Source organism: Sorex araneus, chromosome 1 (genome assembly GCF_027595985.1).
Source record: "Sorex araneus isolate mSorAra2 chromosome 1, mSorAra2.pri, whole genome shotgun sequence".
NCBI classification, from domain to species: domain Eukaryota; kingdom Metazoa; phylum Chordata; class Mammalia; order Eulipotyphla; family Soricidae; genus Sorex; species Sorex araneus.
In genome coordinates this window covers 175,851,769-175,873,706 of record NC_073302.1, presented here as the reverse complement: position 1 = coordinate 175,873,706, position 21,938 = coordinate 175,851,769, and the positions used below count along the sequence as shown (strand labels likewise).

Sequence of the window (21,938 nt, the reverse complement as noted above, 5' to 3'; positions counted from 1 at the left end):
ACCAGGAGTAAGCCCTGATCACAGCCAGGTGTGTCCCTAACGCCTGCAGGCCCACCTGCCACCACCACCAAACAGAATTGAAGTCAGGTCGTCCCCCTGTTCCTTTGCCAACGTTGTGTGTCTAGTAGAAATGCAGACTTATCCACAAGCATTCTCTAGAGCCGTGTTTTTAAACTTTTTAATACCTGCCAATGAGTACAGAGCCGTGGACTGGCAGGCAATAAGAAACTATAACTTTCATGGATGAGCAAGAAACTTCTGCAGATTGACGCTGGTCTGACAGGCTGGTGGTCGAAAATCAAGGCAGTGTGCCACCAGGGATGCTTGGGAAGTTTGTCAATGTTTGCCTTGGCAGTAATGCACATGTTCCCAGAGTCTACCGTGGCAGTAGACTCTACTATCTGGAGCAGGGGAAGGCAGATTACTTGTGGAGTTCACTTGGGAGTCAGGGAAAAGAAATCTCTTTGCAGACCTGCTCTGTGTGGTTTTCCCTGGAATGTGTGTAAAGCACTGATGGGGAAACACTGGAGACTCAGTTATAGGCCTGCTGTCACTCTCAGGGCTCACTTATAGACCTGCTGTCACTCTCAGGGCTATTGGGACAGGGAGAAGAAAGAGTGTGACTTGCTGAGAACTGCAACCAGAGATAAATGAGTTATGGAGGGATGTGAGTTACTGTAAGGGTTAATTGTCAAAAAAATCAGAGGGATAAAGTAGCCTGGGCTTGAACAGTAACATCCACATTCTGGTTCTGAACATGCAGCTTTTCTGGAGTGTAGAGAGAGTGCTGGTTGGGTGAAGGACTAATGGTTTGCTGAGCTTCAAGATTCATTCCTGTGTTCCTGTCCACGCATTTCCTTTCCTTAGCATTGAGTTTGAGGAAGCAGCGGGCAGAAGGAAGTACATGCTTTCAGGCTGCTGCATGATCAGCTGTTGGGCATCAGTAGTCACATGTGTCTTGTGAAGATGAACACAACGTGATGAGCAATAACATGCAGTCTTTTTGATCTTCATTGTTGTAGATTGTACACACCTACAGAGGTCATAAAACGGAAATTCATCTTTTGCAACCTTTTGGGGATCATGTCATCTCTGTTGATATTGACAGTGTTCTTATTATTTGGCATGTATATTCAGAAGGTAAGAATGAACTCACTCTTTTATCTTACGTGTGCAGTTAAGTAAAAGCCTGCATAAACTTTTCTGTAGACATTGTATATGTAATCAATTAAGAAAAAGTTAAAGATGGGACCAGAGAAATAGTATAGCAGGGAGGGTGCTTGCCTTGCCTTGTATGTAGCTAATACAGGTTCCATTCCTAGCACCCTGCATGGTCCTATGAGCCCTGTATTGAGAGCCAGGAGTAAACCCTGAAACCACCTCCCTGCCCACTTCTTCCACCATTATCCCATTTTCCCCCCTCAACTTAACCCCCTCTCCCTTGTTGTAGCTTTCTACCAATTCTCTTTTTCTTGACTTTGGGTATGATTTTCTTACTATGTTTCTTTATATCCCAAATATGAGACCATTCTGTGTCCTTCTCCTCACTTTTCCCAATGGGATACCTTCTAGATCACCTATGTAGCAACAAATTGCAAGACTTCATCTTTTCTGGTAGCCTAATAATATTCTATCATGTGTATGTGCCATAGTTTCTTTATCCAGTCATCTGTACTTGGACAGTTGGATAATTTCCAGATTTTGGCTATTGTGAATAATGCTGTGTTGAACACAAGGGTGCAGATGTCTTTTTCTGTATTGAATTTATTTGTGTTGGGTAGTTGCCAAGAAGTGAAGTTACTGGTTTATAGGGAAGCCCAGTTCCTAGTTTTTGGAGGAGTGTTCATATTATTCCCCTTTTCCCTACTTCTCTGTCAGCACTGCTTGTTTTTGTTCATTGAAATGTGTGCCTGTCTGTCTCTGGTATGAGATGATATCTTGATGTTTTGATTTGCAGAGTCATATAGATGAATCATATAGAGAATTTTCATATGCCTTTTGGCCATTTGTTTGTCTTCTTTGAGGAAGCTCATTTTTGTACCCCTTTCCACCCCTATTTTGATGGGTTGTTTTACTTATAAAGTTCTACCAGTGTTTTATATGTCTAGTATATTAACCCTTTACTCATTGAGTATTGGGAAAATACCCTCTCCCACTCTGTGAAGTGTCATTTCTTTCGTGGTGCAGAAGCTTCTTAGTTTCATATAACCCCATTTCTTTATCTTTGTGCCTGTTTGCTTGGCCACTGGTGTTGAGTCATAGAAGATACCTCTTCTTTGTCATGAAATGTTCTACTTATGTTTTCATCTATACAGTCTATGAATTCAGCTTTGATTACTTAGGTCTTCGGTGTGTGGTATCAGATGGGTTCTGCATTAATTTTTTTTTATATGACCAGTTTTCCTAAATCATTTGCTGAAGTCCACTTGGTCTACTTCATATTTTTTTGTTCCTTTATCAGAAATTACTGCCGTATACCTGAGAATCCGTCCTGGGCTTTGATTTCTCTTGCATTGGTCTGAGAATCTTTCCTTATTCCAGTACCATACCGTCCCAATTACTACAGTTTTATAGTATAGTTTGAAATGGGGAAAGAGAAACTTCTCATCATCTTTTTTGTTAAGATAGGTTTGGTTGTGCTGGGGGATTTATTAGTCTATATGAACCTCAGGAGCATTTGCTATTTTGATTGTCCTGAGTATTTTTATAGGGGACTACATAGAATCTGTATAATGTGGTGGGCAAGATTGTCATTTTGACCATGTTGATTCTTCCCGTCAATGAACAGGAAATATGTTTCCATTTCCTAGTGTCCTCTTGTACTTTTTAGTAGTGATTCATAGTTACATTTGTATAAGTTTATCACCCCTTTTGTTAAATTGATTTCTGTGCTCTTAATTTTCTGAGAAACAGCTGTGAATGGTATTTTAAAAAAAATTTCCTCTTCCTCTATTTCATTATCTGCGTATTAGAAAGCCATGGATCTCTGCACATTGATTTAGTAACCTGCCACTTTACTATCTGCCCACTGTTTCTTGGAGCTTCTTCATAGTCTTTTGGGTTTTCTAGGTGTACTATCATGTCTTCTGCAAATAGAGTTTGGATCTGGATGCCCTTAATAAATCTTTATTGCCTAGTTGCTGTTCCAAGTACTTACAGTGCATACTGTAGCATGAATAAGAGTAGCGAGCTTGGGCAGCCTGTCTGAGTCCTGATCTCAGAGGGAAGATTTTCAGTTTTTCACCATGGAGTAGTGAACTGGCTGTAGACTTGTGTTAGATGACTTAAACATGTTGAGGAAAGTTCCTTCATCTCCCCATTTTGTTGAGTTTTTATCAAAACTGCATGTTGGATCTTGTTAAGTGCTTTCCCTGCGTCTGTAGTACATAAATCTTACATGGTAAGTTTACTTTAAGTGCCATATATGGAATATTAAAATATTTAAAGACGTTTAAAATAATGTTAATGTTATTTATGATTTTTCTTTTATAGAGGAATACCTGCAGTTGACTTTTGATAAATCAGTATTTAAAATTTCTGCAATTTTGCATCCAAGCACCTACTTGAATAAAATACTTCTCGGCAGTGAACAAGGAAGCCTGCAGTTGTGGAATGTAAAATCCAAGTAAGCATTTTAGGAGTGGCTCCTACTTACTATTCTTTATTGCTCCTTATTGCATGTTTGACTCAGTCCCCCTACTCCTGATCTTCTCTAAAAGGGAGTAATATTGTTTTCTTGGCTGTCACTCTGCCTTGGGTATCTGGTCCCGCCACACTGTAGTCACCTTCAGGAATGCCAGTGGCAGTGTGTCTGCTTGTGACCTCATTAATACCAAGAATTCACAAAGCTATAGAGCGGCTCTTGTAAAGTAAAATGAGAAAGAAATTAGTGAAACTATCACTAAGCAATTTCTCGTTTTCATAGAAAAGTAAGAGAAATGAAGCAAAATCTATTAATTAGTGCTGTCACTGTCATCCCGTTGCTCATCGATTTGTTCAAGCGGGCACCAGTAACGTCTCTCATTGTGAAACTTATTGTTACTGTTTTTGGCATATCCAATATGCCACGGGTAGCTTGTCAGGCTCTGCCGTGTGGGTGCGATACTCTCGGTAGCTTGCCGGGCTCTCCAAGGGGGCAGAGGAATTGAACACAGGTCAGCCGCGTGAAAGGCGAACAACCTACCGCTGTGCTACAGCTCTAGCTTTAGAAATGGTAGTTTTGTACCACCTGCTTGTGGACATCTACTGCAACGTGATTGGCACAGCTTCAAGACAAGGTACATGGTTTTGAATACTCCTACCTGTTGTCTGAACATTTGGTTAAAGGGAAAAAATTAATTTAGGTTTCCTTGTAACATTAAAAAAACTTAGCAAGTAAAATGTGATTGGAAATCCCGAGTGGGGAGGGAGATGCACGCTGAAAGTAGACTAGAGACTGAACATGATGGCCACTCAGTACCCCTATTACAAACCACAACTCCCAAAAGGAGAGAGAGAGAGAACAAATTGGAATGCTCTAAAAAACCAAACTTAGGTCATGTAAACTCTTCTACTGGCCTCACTTCAGAGACCCATAAATAAATGTCAAAAGAGACCAAAAGCAGAGTTAATGTCAGATCTGTGCAAGGCTGAACAGACTGGGGTACATTAGAGGGGATGGGTTATCCCAGTGCCCACCGAAACAACCCCTGACAGCTGTTTGCTCCCATAATCCAAAATCTCCACAGTGCCCTTGGCCGGACTTATCTGTCTCGGGATGGACTTCTTACAGATCTGCTGAAAATTGGGGTATGCAGAGTTTGTGACAAGCCTGCAGGCTTTCTCAGGGCTGGGATGGGCTACCTCCCCCCACTTCCCTGTACTTCTGGAAGCCCCGGCAGTCACATTCACACTCCAGAGCTGCCACCAGTTAAAAATCTATGCTAGCTGTACCTTCTTGATAAAAATACTGAGCCCCCTGAACAAACATAACCTCTTAGTACCTATATTGTAAACCATAATGCACAAAAGGAAGAGAGGGAAAGAAAGGTGCCTGCCATAGAGCCAGGTAGGTGGGGTGGGATGTGGGGATGGGGGTAAACTGGGGACATTGGTGGTAGGGAATATACACTGGTGGAGGTACAGGTGTTGGAACATTGTATGACTGAAACCAAACCACTAATAGCTTTGTGATGGCTTATCTCATGGTGATTCAATTTAAAAAGGGGGAAGGTGGGGCAGAGAGATAGTAGAGTTGGGAGGGCACTTGTGCTGTTCAGGCACCACTTAACAGCTCCCTGTGCACCCCTGAGGCATGGCTTAGAGGTCTGCAATACACTATATTACAAATATTTACTTACGGGCTTTTTTCTCTATGATTTCCTTTGGTTGGGGGAGGGAGGACATGCATGCAAGGGTGTTGGGGAACCCCTCTTGGTAAGGTGTTCAGGGAACTGTGCAGTGCTAGGGACCTGGCACCAGGTACAGAATCTGTTTCGACCCTTTGAGCTTTCTCCTTTTACTCTTCATTTCATTTCTGAAAGAAATAAGTTTCAGGTATGGAATTAGTCTTTCAAGGCCCTATTAGTTTTTAGTCATGTGATTCCCCTCCCCCTCCTCTTGGAAAGCATTCATCCTGAAAATAAACTACAGCAAGTTGCATGTTGGGTACAATAAGATTCAGGTGATTAATCTTTAACTTAGCTACTGGAGATTGAAGTCTTAAAGTTGTTCTGCAAAGAGTACAGGGTCTTGATGCAGCTCACCCAGGTTACATCCCAGCTCTGCAAATGGGTCGTTCAAATACCTGAGGAAGTATAGTGTGTAGGGGCGCTGGGCCTTCCTGCAGGGCAGGAGCTTGGCCTACTCCCATCCCCAGAAAGCTCCAGAGACACCAGCTCAGAGACTAGGTCTACCTGGAATGGTGGTATCTCTTTATTTTACCTCTGAAGATGCACTTGATTTTGTGTTGCTCCTTCCAAAAGTAGCATTCACCTCTTTTCTTTTTCTTGCAGTAAACTTCTCTATACATTTCCAGGATGGAGAGTTGGAGTGACAGCTCTTCAGCAGGTTAGTGTTTTTTCTCTTTAAGTTCATGAGAGGATCTTTGTGATAAAGAAAAGTAATACACAGTTTAAACTGAGTCTGATATAAAATATCAATAAATACTTGCCTGAATGTTGTGTCTGGGAAATGTACCTAAAAATGAGCGTCATCTTGCTGTAAATACCTGTAGACTCCTTTTAGCCTGGGCTCTAGCCCTGTCATTCCTCAGGTGAGATGCCAGTATTGCCGTCATACAGGTAGCAAGTATCCCAGTGCCTCGAGCAGAATGGAAATAAGTTCAGGTGAATTTCAAGGAGACTTGGATTCAAGACTTGGATTTCTCATCAAACTGAGAAATGTGTGTATGGACACATATGGCCATTCGACACTTTCTGAGTAAAAGTCCATTGCTTGAAACTCTTCAGTTCACAAGTGTTCCTTTGTTCTTCCTCATCCTCTTTAGCCCTCTTTGCTTGTGCCTACCCAGAGAATCCAAAGGTAGCAGAAACTTGGGTCCCTTGTGAGCATGGGCTTATACTGTTCTCTTACCAACAGCTTCTGTACTGGTTTCTAATTTTCAGTAAGCTAAGTGCTGGCAGATTAATAGAATATGAAGCTTGATTCCATTCTGTAATGGCACTGGACATAGATCTTGCTATGCAAAAAATAGATAATGAGATGTGTGCAGAATTGTGTAAAAATTGTATAAAGTGAGGATTAAGATCCTAGACTATTCGAACTGGAATAAACCCTTGTGAGAATGAGACCATCTCAGTGCTCAGGAGTTAGTCTACAAGTGCTCAGTGGCCCACGTGGTGCTAGGTGCCGGGTGCAGACCTCTTGGCATGGAGCACACACTTGGCCCTCTCTGTGGCCATGCTTGTTAACTTTTTTGCCTTCTGGCTTTTTTTTTTCACAGATTTTAACATTTTTTACAGATTCTTCCAATTTTCTTTATCTAATCAATTCTTCCTTAGTAGTTGACTTGTTACATTGCCGTACGGTAACTGTATTTTCTGAGAGTTACCTTTTTTTCTGTCCTCTTCCGAACAGTGGTTTTATCGATGAGGTTCTTTTCGCTTGCTATTTCTTCCTAAATCAGCTATACCTTAGGTTAGGGAGGTGGCTGCCAGACTTGAAGACGGAAGAAATACTTTCTTGGGATTCTCATGCTAGAGAGCAGTTAAAGTTGCCAGAATGATAAAACTTAGCTGCCCTTTTGCCCACCAGGATGATATACCATTACCTCTTGGTTAGTGTCGTGTTAGGATCACTGAAACAGTTTTGACTAAGGAAACTAAAAGTTTTGTGGCTTGATTTTAGGCCCCAGCTGTGGATGTTGTTGCTGTGGGCCTTCTGTCGGGTCAGGTCATCATTCACAACATCAAGTTCGATGAGACGTTAATGAAGTTTCGTCAGGACTGGGGACCTATCACTTCCATCTCTTTTCGTACAGGTAACTTCTAACTTATATCTGAGAGTTAAGGACACTGAAAATTCATTCTCAAGGTCATAAACATGTTTCTAATAGATACTGGTGATAGATCAAAGGTGTAAAGAGAAATAATATGGATGGGGACTGAAAGGATCATGTAGGAATTAAGGCCCATCCCTTACATGAGCTTCAACCAACACTACCACCCTGTGCCATCCCTCCAGCCCTCTATTCTGTGTTGCCCTGGGTTGAACATGACCCAGGTACATTGCCAGGTACGGCCTTAAAGGCCCCAGCACTGGTAGGGTGGGTTGCCCATTAATCCCTGGCCCTAGGCTGAGCACCGATGTCTAAAACACTGCAGGCTCTGTGGGTCCTTGTGTTGAACTGCTGGCCAGGGTTCTGGAAGGACCCCACAAAAATAAAAGAAAAAAGGGTAGCTAACTGCGTATTTAGTTTTTTCTAATTTTATAATTATAGTTTAAGGGGGTAGAAAGGATTGTCATGTCTAGTTGTTTGTAATGCATGTTCTTTTTACTGGTTTTTTTTTTTTTTTTTTTGGATAACAGATGGCCACCCAATCATGGCAGCTGGAAGCCCGTGTGGCCATATTGGACTCTGGGATCTAGAAGACAAAAAGTTAATTAATCAGATGAGAAATGCTCATTCTACAGCAATTGCCGGACTGACATTTCTGCATAGGGAACCACTTCTTGTCACAAATGGCGCTGACAATGCTCTTAGGGTATTGATTGCTATACCACTTCCTGACTCCTCTTACCTGTCCTATAGGTTGTTACACGCTTGCTGTTGTGTATCAGCCTGGACCCACAACATCTTCAGAGGTGAAACAGAAAGCACTGGAGGTTGTATTACAGTGCTGTGAGAAGGAGCTGGAGCTTCTCTCTCCCCCCAGAACCCCCGCCATGGCCAAGCGATTTAGCAGATGGCTTGACTTCTTGTAGGTCACTTAGCACTCCGCCCTGTTATTTCTTGGCAGATATGGATCTTTGATGGTCCCACTGGTGAAGGCAGACTTTTGAGATTCAGAATGGGACATAGTGCTTCTCTTACCAAAATCAGGTATTATGGACAAAATGGACAACAGATTCTTAGCGCAAGTAAGTGCTTCAGATGTGAAGGTTTATTTTAGCAAGTATTGAAAGCAGGAAACTTCATATTTAACACCATTTAATACATATTTAGTTTCAAATGTTCTTTTCAGAGATTATCTGGGTAAGAGATGATTCTTTTTGAATGCTTCAGGAAGTATTGTATATGATATTATCTTTATTTGAAGTGACATTCTGAGTATCCTCAGACTGGTCAAATTCTGAAAATGTATTTTTTTTTCTTAATCATCTAAAAATTGTGATTGCTACACATCCTCCTTTGTTCCTGCTAAATGGCATTCTGTACACAGTTGAATACAGTGAAGAAGCATGTAGTTGCCTCCAGCTCTCCATTGAAACTGGAGGGAAACTAGCTTCAGGATAGTTCTAGTTTCATAAGACCTTTACCCAAATGGCCCGTTGTTTTGATTTTGCTTGATCTTGAATCTGTATGTCAACAGGTCAAGATGGAACTCTGCAGTCATTTTCCACTGTGCATGAAAAATTTAACAAGAGTTTGGGACATGGTAGGTCATTTTCAAAATCTTGGAAGATTTTTATGAAGTAAAGAATTTATTTCTATAGTGACCTCTTATAGTCTAGCCCACTGATGTGCCTAAAGCAGCACACATGTGTTTGGTTTTAACATACTTGCTTGTATTCTCTGATATACATTCTTTGTCACTCTTGGAGAGCCCAAGCTACTGAGCATATCCCGCCTACATGAAAGAGCCTGGCGAGCTCCCTGTGTCGTATTCGATATGCCAAATACAGTAACAATAACAGGTCTCATTCCCTTGACCCTGAAAGAACCTCCAGTTGTTGGGAAAGACGAGTAAGGGGAGGCTGCTAAAATCTCAGGGCTGGGACAAATGGAGACATTACTGGTGCCCGCTCGAGCAATTCGATGAACAATGTGATGACAGTGATACAGTGATTTTAAGCTAATGTTCTATTTATGCATTTTGTACTTAGAATTGAATTTCAGTTCAGTTTTAAATCCTTATTCTTCTTGCACTTAAATCGGAGATATTTGTTATTTTTAAGAATCTCCACACCTAGAAATATTGTCAGAGAGATTATCTTTTATGTTCTTGAGCATCTTTTGGTTTGTTTTCCTCCTTTTGGCCCTATATACTCATTGACTCATCAGATTGTGATGTTTTTTCTTTTGACCGTGTGGCACTGGATGTTAGATCCAGGCCACCTGCAGGTATAATGTGTTCTTAGCTCTTGAACTCTCTTTCCCATACTGCTTAATCTCCTGAATATAAATTCTTTTTTTGGCTTATATTATTTAGTTTACATGTTTTTGGCTGAAATATTACATGGCATTAAAATGAAATATACTGGCATTGTATTATTCCAGTAATCATATCAAATATTGCTGCATTTTAGAACTTTGACCAGTGTGATTAGTTGTATTGGTACTTGATGGGGGCAGACCGAACTGTGGGTGGGTTCATTGTGGCTCTGCAGTGCTTGGGGCTATGGTGCTGGCGGCCTGCCAGACCTGGCGGTGTCAGTTGTGGAGCCTCCTCACTGCTCGGAGTGTTTTTCACGGTTTGGAGCCATGGCTCTGGAACTGTGGTCACAGTAACATTTCTGTGTTTTTTTGCTCATGTGATTTTATGATTATATTATTTACAAAAATGTTTACTTTTACTCTTAAAAGTTATGTATAGGATTTGTTTTCTTACCGCTTCATGAGCCATTTAATAATAATGGCAAGTAGCATCATCTTTATTTCACTCCAGATTTAAATGGGAATATCTTAAAATGCGGTACATAGTTTTGAGACCGTCGGTATTTTGTTTCATGAAAATCCTTCATTAAAAATGATTCATGGCTATATTCTTCTCTACCTTATCCCAGGGTTAATAAATAAAAAGAGAGTCAAGCGTAAAGGTCTTCAGAACACGCTGTCAGTGAGACTGCCGCCCATCACGAAGTTTGCTGCGGGTCAGTAACTGCTGTATCTCAGGAATTTTGTCCCTTCTTTCCTTCTGTACATGTCTTAGTTCCTCCATCTTAATCAAATACCAGAAATACCAGTCATCAGAGACTGTAACCCCAGGTGTATGTTGAATTAGTTACAATGTGAATTTGTTATTTGTTCTTCTGTGGTAGAAGAACAATCTATGGCAGCTTTGTTTCTTTTTAAGTAACCTTATTATTGGCCATCATCCTATCTGTTTGCAATCCTTAGAGCCTGAGTGATCTTTCGAAAACATGCATCTAAACAAGTCACCCGACACATGTCACTCATGTGCAAACAGTGTGTCAGCTGCACCTCACTTCCTTTAGGGAGCACACTTCCAGAATCGGTAACATTGGGGCTTGCCTTCCTCTTCTCTAAGAAGATGATGTACTTGCGCTTCCTCGTAGCGATACGTATGTCTTTCCTCCTGCTCTATCTGGCACTTAATTTCTACTTCTTTCACTGCTTCCTTTAGGATGCCCATTACTGAGTTGGAGCAGCTCTCTTAACACCTAGGTGCCCTTCCAACACACCACCATACTTGCTGGGATAGCTTCTACTCAGTATCTTGTTGCTTGCTGGCAGCGGTGCCTGTGGCACCCTAGTGTTGACAGTACTGAGACTAATGGAATATTAGATGCTTAACAAATTATAGGTGAATGAGTAGGAAAAGTTAATTAGTTGATTCATGATTTTAATTGTTTTAGAGGAAGCACGTGAGAATGACTGGGATGGTATCATTGCTTGCCATCAGGGTAAGCTTTCTTGCTCAACCTGGAACTACCAAAGATCTACAATAGGCAGTTACTTTCTGAAGCCAAAGGATCTGAAGAAAGATGATATAACTGCGACAGTAAGTGATTTTTTATACAGTTTTTCCTTACCAAGCTGTCATGCAAGGCCTGAAGAGATGGTCAAAGGGGTTAGTTAAGGTGCTCACCCACATGTGGCCAACCCCTCATTTGATCCTGGGCACTTCATATATTTCCCCTGCTCACTGCCAGAAGTAATTCCTGTAACTGCCATTTCGTGGGCTTGTCATTCTAAGATTCGTTGGTGATACTGCTCAAAGGAAGCCAGTTAGGGCTCAGCATGGAGCTCAGACTTGCATGTGAGGGGGCTCGGGATTATTCCTCAACACCAAGATGAATGCATATAGTTTAGCATTCTTAAGTTCTTAAGTTCTTCCCTGATAGTGTGAAGTTTTCTAAGTTGCCGAGAACTATTTTACTTAATTAAATGCAATGTATTTGTTATTTTAACTAGTATAGGATTATTCAGAATAGCCTTTGAATATGATTTAAGTGTTTATGTTGTTTATCCTAAATGTATGTTGTGTGTATAATATTCAGTTTCTTTGACTCCAGTGGTTTCTTCCTCTTTTTTTAATTTTTGCTTTTTTTTAAATTTTTTTCCAAACAGGAGTATATTTAGCTAAGTTGTCTATAAGTTATAGACTTATTTATACCTTTTATTTCATCTTTTGTTTGTACTGGTAAATGCTTTTTAGGAGCTGAAGAGATAGTACAGTGGGTATGGCACTTGGCTTGCATGCGGCCAGCCAGGGTCCAATCCCCAGTATCCCATCTGGTCTCCTGTGCACTGGTAAGAGTGATTCCTGAGTGCAGAGCCAGGAGTAACTCCTGAGCATTGCTGATGTGGCGCCCAAACAAACAAAAAACCCCAACAAGAACATAAAAAGATGCAATGCTTTTTAGAGATACACTGATGGAGTTTGTCTGCAGCCTTTTAAAAAATAGGTATTATAAATAATCTCTCTTCTGTTGTTAATGAATTGAGTACCTCTTTATGTAATCTGGGTATAATTCCCTAATCTAATTTGGCTTTTGCAGCTCTGTCTCCGGTTCTGTGGATTATCATTTTGGTTTTTGTGGTGTCATTTGCAATGTGACTTTAATATTTGTGAAGAACAACCTGTAGTACCAATTTTTTTCTGTTCTGGTGTGCTAGTCCACAGTTTTGATGATGGTATCTTTGTAGCAAGTTTTGAAATCAGGGAAGTTGACTCTGTGTCCCTTATATTTCTGTATGGATTTTAGGATAAGCCAGTTTTTGCAAGTAAGCAGCTAGGATTTTGTTGATTTTTGCAGATCAGTTTAATATTATTCTGATTTATAAACATAGTATGTTTTTCCGTTTATTTGCACCTTACATTTGTCAGCAGTGTCTTATGGTTTCCAGTATGTACATTTTATACTTTATTTTAAGTATTCTTTGTACTTTATTCTTTGAAAGCTGCTATAAATAGTATTCTTTTTTAATCTTCAGAATTTTTTTAATAGTGAACCACCATGAGGTACATTACATACTTACAAGGTTTCATGTTTGCATTTCAGTCATACAATGATGAGTACCCATCCCTCCACCAGTGCCCATTCTCTCCCACCAATGATCCCAGTATCCCTCCCATTACCCCCACCCCACTCTGCCCCCAACCCCACCTCTGTGGCAGGGCATTCCCTTTTGTTCTTTCTCTCCTTTCGGGTGTTGTAGTTTGCAGTAGAGGCATTGAGTGGCCATTGTATTCGATAAAAGCTGTTATAAATAGTATTCTTAATTTCATTTCTATTCTTCATTCCCAGTGTAACAGGTAATTGTGTGTTGTATCTTGAGATTACATGTTTTTCTAAATGTCAGTTTTTGTGGTTTTTCTAAAAGCTACCTTTGAAAATACTTATTAAAAGCTTTAAACTACAAATATAATCTTGTTTATTTGTACAAACAGCTGTGCAAATAAATGTGCTTTATTCCCCAGAGTATGGAATCCAGTTTTAAGCTTTAATACTCTTTCCTAAATCGTAGCAGTTCTATCTCATAAGTTTTTCAGTTTGGTTTTTATAAACTTAGTGGTGGTAGTAGTGGTAGTAGTAATTACAGAAAACATATATATTTTTTTTTTTGCTCTTTTTCGCCTTGCACATTTTACATTATATTATCCTCACACCAATCTATTGTTATATCTTTTTTATGGACAACAAAACAGAATTTATTGTCCATGAAGTTTGTTTATGGACTGAATTTCATAAACAATGCACTCCATGCCTGAGGCCAATAAAGGGTATATGGACGACTTGAATCTGAACCTCAGACCACCTGAGACCAGGCTGAGCGAACAATGCAGGAATCACTAACTCCAAATTGATACCCAGTCATTTGTCTCATTCCTCAGACAAATCTAGTAACCTATAAGTAGTAAACAGACTTATCAGAGAGCCTATGTATTCATGTGTGATTTGTTATTCAAAGATACCTTTAACTTATTCAGTTTTGCTTTGTGTATGGTATCTTCAAGTATTAGATTAGAATGAATAAATTAGAAAAGGAGATGACTAGGAAAGAACCCATTTGAAGCGATTAATTCCATTAAAATAAATGACAAGTTATAAAAGTATAGCAAGGACAAAAGGACTTCTGTGCAGGTTCTGGTCAGGTACACGGTTAGTTCTGGAGATTACCGCCATAGAGCACCGCTTCAGCACTTAGGAATCACTCAAATAGCTAAGTTGTGATTTGTGCTATACTTAGAACATTGGGTTCTTTTAAAGATTTGGTTGTGGTTTTCTGCCTATTTTGTCAGATAATATAATTACTGAATTATAAATGGAACATACTGATATGAATGCTATGTTATAGTATATATCTATCTTTTGACTCACATAATAGGTATTACTGTACTTTATTGTAGGTATTTGGGATAAGTTAGGCATCCATTTATGCTAAAATTCAATAATTTGGAATTTCTTGGTCTTAATCCAATCTCATTTTTAATGTAGGAAAGAAGACATCTCAGTAATACTGATGATTTAGCTATTAAAATAGTTTACTTTGGGTTTGGTGTTGGAAAGATGTGCATAAAAAACCATTATTAATAGTACTAGTACTGTAAACCACAGAATCAGTAAAAAATTGGAAGAAATTAAGTTTGCTTTTCTAGAAACTGCTTCTAAACAGGTATTTATTATATATTGTGTTATGTAATATGACAATTAAAAATGTCAGCCCTTGAATTTGACATTGTAGCTAATGGTTAATTTTTTAGTTTTTTAATGAATTATAAGTAAGGCAAAGAGAGATTGGGCAATAAAATACTTTGACTCTGGTGCTAGTCTAAACAATAAATTTAAGACCTATATTTTAAATTGCACTATATTTCAGAACATGGTCATATTTTATTATCTAGAATAATAATTTTCATGCTTCTTTCTTTGAGAATGGACTTGGAATCTAGCAAATAGTTTATACCCAAACATAAATGCATTATGTTTAGGAACACTGTAGTGATATTTATGATGCTCTTAAAAATATGAGTAAAATTTGATAACACTTTGCAAACCATAAAATGCAGTAAAGCATTGTATCATTTGTGTTTCTGTTGTGGTGTCCCCCCCTCCCCCATAAGGCAGTAGATGTAACTTCCTGTGGGAACTTTGCCGTGATCGGCCTGTCATCAGGAGCAGTAGATGTTTACAACATGCAGTCTGGCATACATCGAGGAAGTCTGGGCAAGGAGCAAGGTATTGAGTGGGTTTTTTCCTTCCCTTATTTCAGATAGATAGATATGAGGCTAACACTGTCAGTGGTACTTCTTAAATATTTGTGTGCAAGGCATTTTGCTGAAGTTATAGATTATTATCAAATCTTTATCTCAGATATGTCAGATTGTACCTTTTTGTAGGCGTTATATTGAAATATTCAGAGAATAAAGTTGTATAAATTAAGGGGAACTGAATATTATACAAATTAAAACTTGCTTCTCTTTAAGCAGAAAATTTGAATGTTGTTTTCTTTAACCATTGTTGTATATGATAAATTAGTCTTTTTTCTTTTGGGTGGGAGATTGGTTTTAGGACTTTACCTGGGGTGCTTGAGGCCTGCTCCCAGCTCAGTGCTTAGGATTTACTACTGGCGCTGCCTGGGCAGCATTGTGTGCCAGGGGTCAAACCCCCACCTTCTCCGAGCTCTTGCTCTGGCCCAGGAGTTTCTTTTACCCTGAACAATGTAGTAATCTCCCTATCTCTTAACTCCAGAGTAGGGTGTAGAGTTTGAATCTTGGTATTTGAGTGAGGTGTCACTAGCCCTGATTTTCTGATGCGGAAGTGCTCTAAAGCCCACAGAGGGTCTGTCCGAGGCGTTGCAGTGGATGGATTGAACCAGATGGTAATTTCAGCTGGTAGTGAAGGATTACTCAAATTCTGGAACTTCAAAACCAAAAATTTAATCCAGTCACTGAACCTGGATTCATCGCCAAACATGCTGCTGCTGCATAGGGACAGGTAAGATCTTTCTGATCCTGATGAACTGTCCGTCGTGTTCTTGGTACAAGTGTACATTCTGTCCCCACATAATTATAAGTGGGGACAATGAGTTTTAATGTTCCAGGATTTTGCCTAATTTCCTCAGAGATATAACTTGGTTAAGACCGTTGGAGTCATGTGTAAATCCTTCATGCGTGGAGCTGTGTAACTCCTTAGCTCGGGGATTACACATGAACAGATGTTCGCGGGCTCTTCTCTAGCCGCTTCCCCACCTGAGACGGCTGTTGCCTTGGACAGACAAAGGAAGAATGAGGGCCAGACTGCTTACTGATTAGTTGCCGTTCATTCACTCTCAGCTCTCCACCCCTCTAACTCACTCTACAATGCTCTCCGTGACTCCACTCCTATCTCCCCAGCCACTCGTAATCCTAGAGAAAAATAATATTGTACTATCATAAATTTACATAACATGAAATAATGATAATATAACCTTTTTATATATATATATGTATATGTTTTTATGTCTGTAAAGAGAAGTTTAAAATGTAAGGGGTCAATTTTTTTTTTTCCCTCAGCCACTCTTACTCTCAGCCTTCTCTCTAACTCGGCGTCTCTCGCAATCTCCTGTCCTCTTCTTTCTCTGTCTCTGTAATCATCTGTCTCTGTGTGTGTCTCTTGCTCTGTTTCTTCCTCAGTCTTTCTCGAACTCTGTCTCACTTTCACCCCGCAATTCTTTCTTCCCGCTGTATTTGTCTTGTCTGTCTCTCCTTCCACTCTCTACCCCAGAGCAGGTTTCTACCTTCTCCCCGCGGCTGCTCTTTTTCTTCACTCCCCACGCCTCCCCAACCTTGCCACCTCCCTGGAAGGGCCGTCAAAATGTTTTTCCAGTCTTAAGGTGTGTTTCTCCTCTCCTTAGACCAGTAACTTAATTAGCATCTTTAATTCTCCTTCCTAATATTTACCATTCTGTATGGACAAAGTAATTAGACACTTTTAGGCTTGTAGGATGACTCTCCTGGGGACATTTCACCAGACTCAGATTACAGTGCTCAGGCCAGATCAATCATTCCTAACCCCAGCCGGATCCAAATCTAGTTATTACTTTTGGATCATGACAGAATTTGTCTATGACCAAGCTCTTAACTTACAGTTAAGCATTAGGGCACTTTGGCCAGGCCCATTTCGGTGCCAGGGTAGCTCATAGCTCACCGCTTGCCCCGGGTCCATCCAGTCCCTCGTCGGGACCCTGCTTTTGAGGATCTAGGAAGTAAGGGCAACTGAGGCTTAAGTCGAGAGAGCTGATGTCCAGGAGGTATATTATCTGGAGTCAATCAATTTCCAAGCCACAGGCTTGTCTTTTTAACTGTCTTTCTGTATCCATACAAAAGCAACTGCTTTGAAATAACTAACAATGCAAAGGACAGTAAGGAGAAGAGAAAGACAATATTTACAAGTCAGAGTCTGATCAGAAGACAAAGGTAATTAACAGGTTGGGGGGCAATCAACAGACACAAGCTACCAGTGGCCATGGAGGAAGGGGAAACCAATGTTATCCTACAGAGCTACTGAGATTTTAATTTAAATTTTATTAAAACTCTTGTTTTTGCTTTGCAGTGGCATTCTGGGACTTGCCTTGGATGATTTCTCCATTAGTGTCCTGGACATAGAGACTAGGAAGATTGTAAGAGAGTTTTCAGGACATCAAGGCCAAATAAATGACATGGTAAAACAGATCTGTTCTTAAAACAAAACTTGGATAATTTTTCCTCTTAATTGGGTTAAATATTAAATATGTTCAAATAATTGAAACTGTTAGGCATTCAGATAATCTTCTCAGGTAATTCACTTTTTACATTGTGAATGTTATGACATAAAACTTACGAGGAAATGCTATATAAATTATACATATTCAAAGTCTATAATTTGAACATGGATTTTTAAAGAAGTGATGCTTTTTCCTTTAAACTTCAGAAGTAAAGGCAGTTTGCTATTTCTCAGGGAGTTACTGCTATCAGATTGAAGTATAAATCCCAGGGTTCATCTTTTTTCTCTTAATGCTAAAACAAAATCAGGCAATAAATGTTTGATTTAAACATAACTATTAATTGAATTACTATTAAAGTAGGCTGGAGGAATTAACTTCTGGCTAATATATCTTACCACAAAACTAACAAAACTTTTACTTACTATCTTATGTTGGGCTGTTTGATACATTAAGAAATAAAGCAGCTTTTTAATTTCAGATTGGTCAGTTGAAAAGTGTTGAATATGTTACCGTTTTGCAATGTTTTCTATAAAAACAGAAAAGAATTATCTTAACTACTTGTGGTAGCCCAAGCAGCAACATTTGATTATTAGTTCTCACATCAAAAATCAGAGCTTCCAATGCATAATAGCCTTTTCTTTGAAAATTAGGGGGAAAGTGGTCGGAAACCGTTGGTGTGCAGAGGAAAGGTTGGCTGGGTTCTCTGCTAGCACATCTCTAGGCAGGAGGCTAGGAGTGGATAGTCTCAGAGGAAATGATGTTTTCTGGAACGTTTGGAAGTGCTACCTGCTCTTGCTATTTCTCTTCAAACTCTTTATTCTACATATTACCCAAGTTTCTCTGACGATAATAAATTCCTACAGTTGACTTAAATCTAATATTTACAATAGTTTTCCCCTTGGAAAACTTGTTTTTCCCAGCTTTTAGCTATCTTCAGTTAATCTTCCGGCATCTGAGTATGCAAATCTACTTGGAATAGCTACAGTGTGCTTCTGTAGCAGTCTGATGAACACATTTGCTAATGTTCATTGTCTTAGTTGGTTCCGTTCAGTTTCCTGTATGCACAGTCTGCTTAAAGCTCAAACAGAACCCTTGAGTGTTCCCGACAGGGACAGCTGTTGTCATCGGTTGTATTAAGAGAAAATTGCAACTTCTTCAAGGTGGCATGAAAAATTTACTTATTTTGAAAACCTGATTATTTTGTTTTAGGTTGTGTTTGGAAATTAAATGTTAACAAAAAACAGGAAACTATCATCACAAGTAAAAGGATTTTATACTTAGTAGCTTTCATTATTTTAATTTGTATTTCCTATCTTCAAAATCTGCTTGCTTTATCTTTTCATTTCTTGCATCTATTTAACTGTTATGTGTGCAAAATGTACATGTGTTTGTATATTATTTATTTACTTATTTAAATTTTAAGGCTTTTAGCCCTGATGGCCGTTGGTTAATAAGTGCTTCGATGGATTGCTCAATTAGAACTTGGGACCTTCCATCTGGATGGTGAGTTTAGTTTTAAATCTTAAAGTCTATCAAAGATTTCTCTGCATTGTCTTTATGTATGACTTCTAAGTATAAAATAACAGGTTATGTGCTTTGTTGTTATTTATTTATTTTTATTTATTTTTTTTATTTATTTTTTTTAAATTGAGATTCTGTAGTTTGGATTTTAATACTATCAATAATGTATTTTTATGCAGCTATGTGCTTTGGGGCATTTTCGATCCTGAAGTGTTTTATCCTTGAAGTGTTTTGATATTCTAAACAGGGAGTAGTGCCATAAAAAATGATAAAGAAAATAGAATGCATCTTGGGTTTTCTGTGCCTGTAAAATTAAGATTAAAAAAAACTTAGAAAGCTTATTTTGTATTTTACACACACACACACACACACACACACACACACACACACTCACACACTCTCACACACACACACACTCTACCGTAGAACTCAGACTTTAACTATAAGCTTCTTATTTTGAGTTTGTAACTTCATTTTTGAGGGTGGGGGGAAGGAGGGTGACCTAGTGACCTATTTTTGGACCACACCCAACTATGATCAGGAATCACACGTGCTCTGGGGATCATATGGATTGAACCAAGGTTGGCTACATGCAAGGCAAGCACCTTACCTACTGTCCTCTCTCTCTGGCTCCTGTAATTTTTCTCATTAGTTTATATTGGAATTAGTTAAAAAACGTCAATACCCTAGCTTTCCTTTGCGTTTGCTACCTGTTTTCTGTCTCTAACACAATCCTTGAGTAATTATATGTTAGAAACTTTGTTTAGTAAAACCCAGCAATGTTCAGAAATTTGTTTCATGGATTGAGTTTTTTTGTTGTTGTTTTTTTTTTTTCCTTTTTGGGTCACACCTGGCAGTGCTCAGGGGTTACTCCTGGCGATGCACTGAAGAATTACTCCTGGCAGTGCCCGGGGGACCATATGGGGTGCTGGGGATTGAACCCGGGTTGGCTGATACAAAGCAAACACCCTACCTGCTGTGCTATCACTCCAGCCCCGCTTCATGGATTGAAACTCAGAGTGAAACAGTACTCCAAGACAAAGTTTTAATTCCACTAAGTAATTGGAACAGTGGAGACCTACACTGAGGAGGTGGGGAGTGTGTATGTGAATTTTGTTTTAAAAATATAGTGGTAGAAATCATTTGCAGTCACACCACTTCACATAGAATTGTGTAGGTTGAGATGAAGGAGTTTTGTAAATACTCAGCACATCTAATTTAACATAAAGCTTAGTACACAAAACTGGGTGAGAAAAATAAGAAAGAAGGTGATGATTTTCAGTTCTCTAAAATAGTCCCAAATTAATCTCTGTTCTATATGCTTCCTTCTCTTTCTTAGGAATTGAGTAAGCTCCTACCTGAAAGCATTTGACCTTTAGAAAGGAAAAACCCTGATGGCCTCATTTCCTTCAAGTGTAGCATAGGAACGGGCACACCTACATACATACCCAGGAAGAGTGCCACTAGTAGGCTCAGCTGTCACAGGTCCTTTTGTCTGCAGGTATGCCTCTCAGTCAAAACTGTGTTTGGCAAAATGAGTTAGTTGGCTGTGTCCTTTAGGACTTAGAACAAAAGTTGGTACTTCTTGAAAAGATACCATTAGAGGGTTTGGAGAAATAGTATAGCAGGAAAGGCACTTGCCTTGCCCACAGCCAACTCAGGTTCTATCCCATGCCAGCACCCATTCTGTGTGTCCCCTGAACCCACCAGGAGTAAGCCCTGAGCATTGTTGGTGTGACCCAAAAATAAAAAGAGAAAAAGAAAGATACCATTAGAGATACTGGTAGTCCATTGCTGTTTTTTAGACATTTGCAATATGCTGAAAATGAATATTTTCATTTGAATCATTTTTTAGTAGGAAGGTTATTAAGTAATGAGTTGGCAATATGCCCTTTTTTGTTTGCCATGTTAGTAGTTTTATTTCATGTTAGGTGGGAGAGATAGGTTACTGTTTAGTAATACTAAATTGGAAAAATATTTTTAAAAGTGTTTAAGTTTTGTCTTTGGAGTGGAAGAAAGAATTAGGATCTGAAAGTAGCATTCAAAGCAGCTTTTGACTCAGCGTGACTCTTTTTGCTGAACTTCTTATTTCAGTGCAAAGTTGGTTAGATTTAAGTCCAGTAGGTTTTCAGCTTTGGTATTTTTGGTGAACACTGGGACTGTCTTAAAGTGAGTAGATAGAGGCACAAAGCTGGGAGAAATGCAAAAATTAGCAGCAAGTTATATCAGGACTGTTAAGAAAAATACACTCTCTATGTAAATTCACAAAGTAGAAAATCTCTTTATAAAGACCAAATCTATTCTGGATGAAGCTATGTTGAATAAAAACATTAGTACTTTGTTCAGTTTGAAGTGGGACAAATGGCACCTCGGAAGGGAGGTCACACAGCTGTGGCCGCTGCCTCAGCAGCAGAGCCTGAGTGCCCAGAGCCCTGGGCATTTAATGCTGGTTTATTTTGGTCTGGGAGCCACACCCAGCTGTACTCAGGGTGTAATCCTGGTTGGTAAAGTTCTATTACTATTTTACAAAATAGTCCCATTTTACAAAAAGTGAAGAAATGAAGGCTCAGTAAAACTGGATTGCCAAATTTGTTTGTGAGAGAAGGAAAAATAAACACAGGACGAAATAGATTTCCCACCAGTTGTGATGTCAGCCTTGCTTGGTTGTGTCATATGTTCTGAGGATGAATTGATTTTTCTTGATACAGAAAATACGGAAATGAGTTAACCATAGATAACTGCTGGACTTTTTGTGTTTTCACTCCCTTCACTTACTAATCCAAATTGGTAACCTTTGGAGATTCCTAGTTCTTCCTTCAATAAG

General features: G+C 39.3%; 1 protein-coding gene across 3 annotated transcripts in view; it reads left to right on the top strand.

Annotated features, from left to right (window-relative positions):
• WDR36 (WD repeat domain 36) overlaps positions 1-21,938 on the top strand; it is a 41,776-nt gene that overhangs the window by 4,196 nt on the left and 15,642 nt on the right. For all 3 annotated transcript variants that reach the window (XM_004615777.2, XM_055142593.1, XM_055142586.1), the window contains exons 4-16: positions 1,023-1,140; positions 3,493-3,625; positions 5,994-6,048; positions 7,348-7,480; positions 8,029-8,204; positions 8,460-8,580; positions 9,033-9,098; positions 10,447-10,533; positions 11,260-11,405; positions 14,973-15,087; positions 15,681-15,846; positions 17,443-17,551; positions 19,017-19,096. In XM_004615777.2, the coding sequence (XP_004615834.2) occupies positions 1,023-1,140; positions 3,493-3,625; positions 5,994-6,048; positions 7,348-7,480; positions 8,029-8,204; positions 8,460-8,580; positions 9,033-9,098; positions 10,447-10,533; positions 11,260-11,405; positions 14,973-15,087; positions 15,681-15,846; positions 17,443-17,551; positions 19,017-19,096 (1,505 nt within the window). The remainder of the gene's footprint in view (positions 1-1,022; positions 1,141-3,492; positions 3,626-5,993; positions 6,049-7,347; positions 7,481-8,028; positions 8,205-8,459; positions 8,581-9,032; positions 9,099-10,446; positions 10,534-11,259; positions 11,406-14,972; positions 15,088-15,680; positions 15,847-17,442; positions 17,552-19,016; positions 19,097-21,938) is intronic.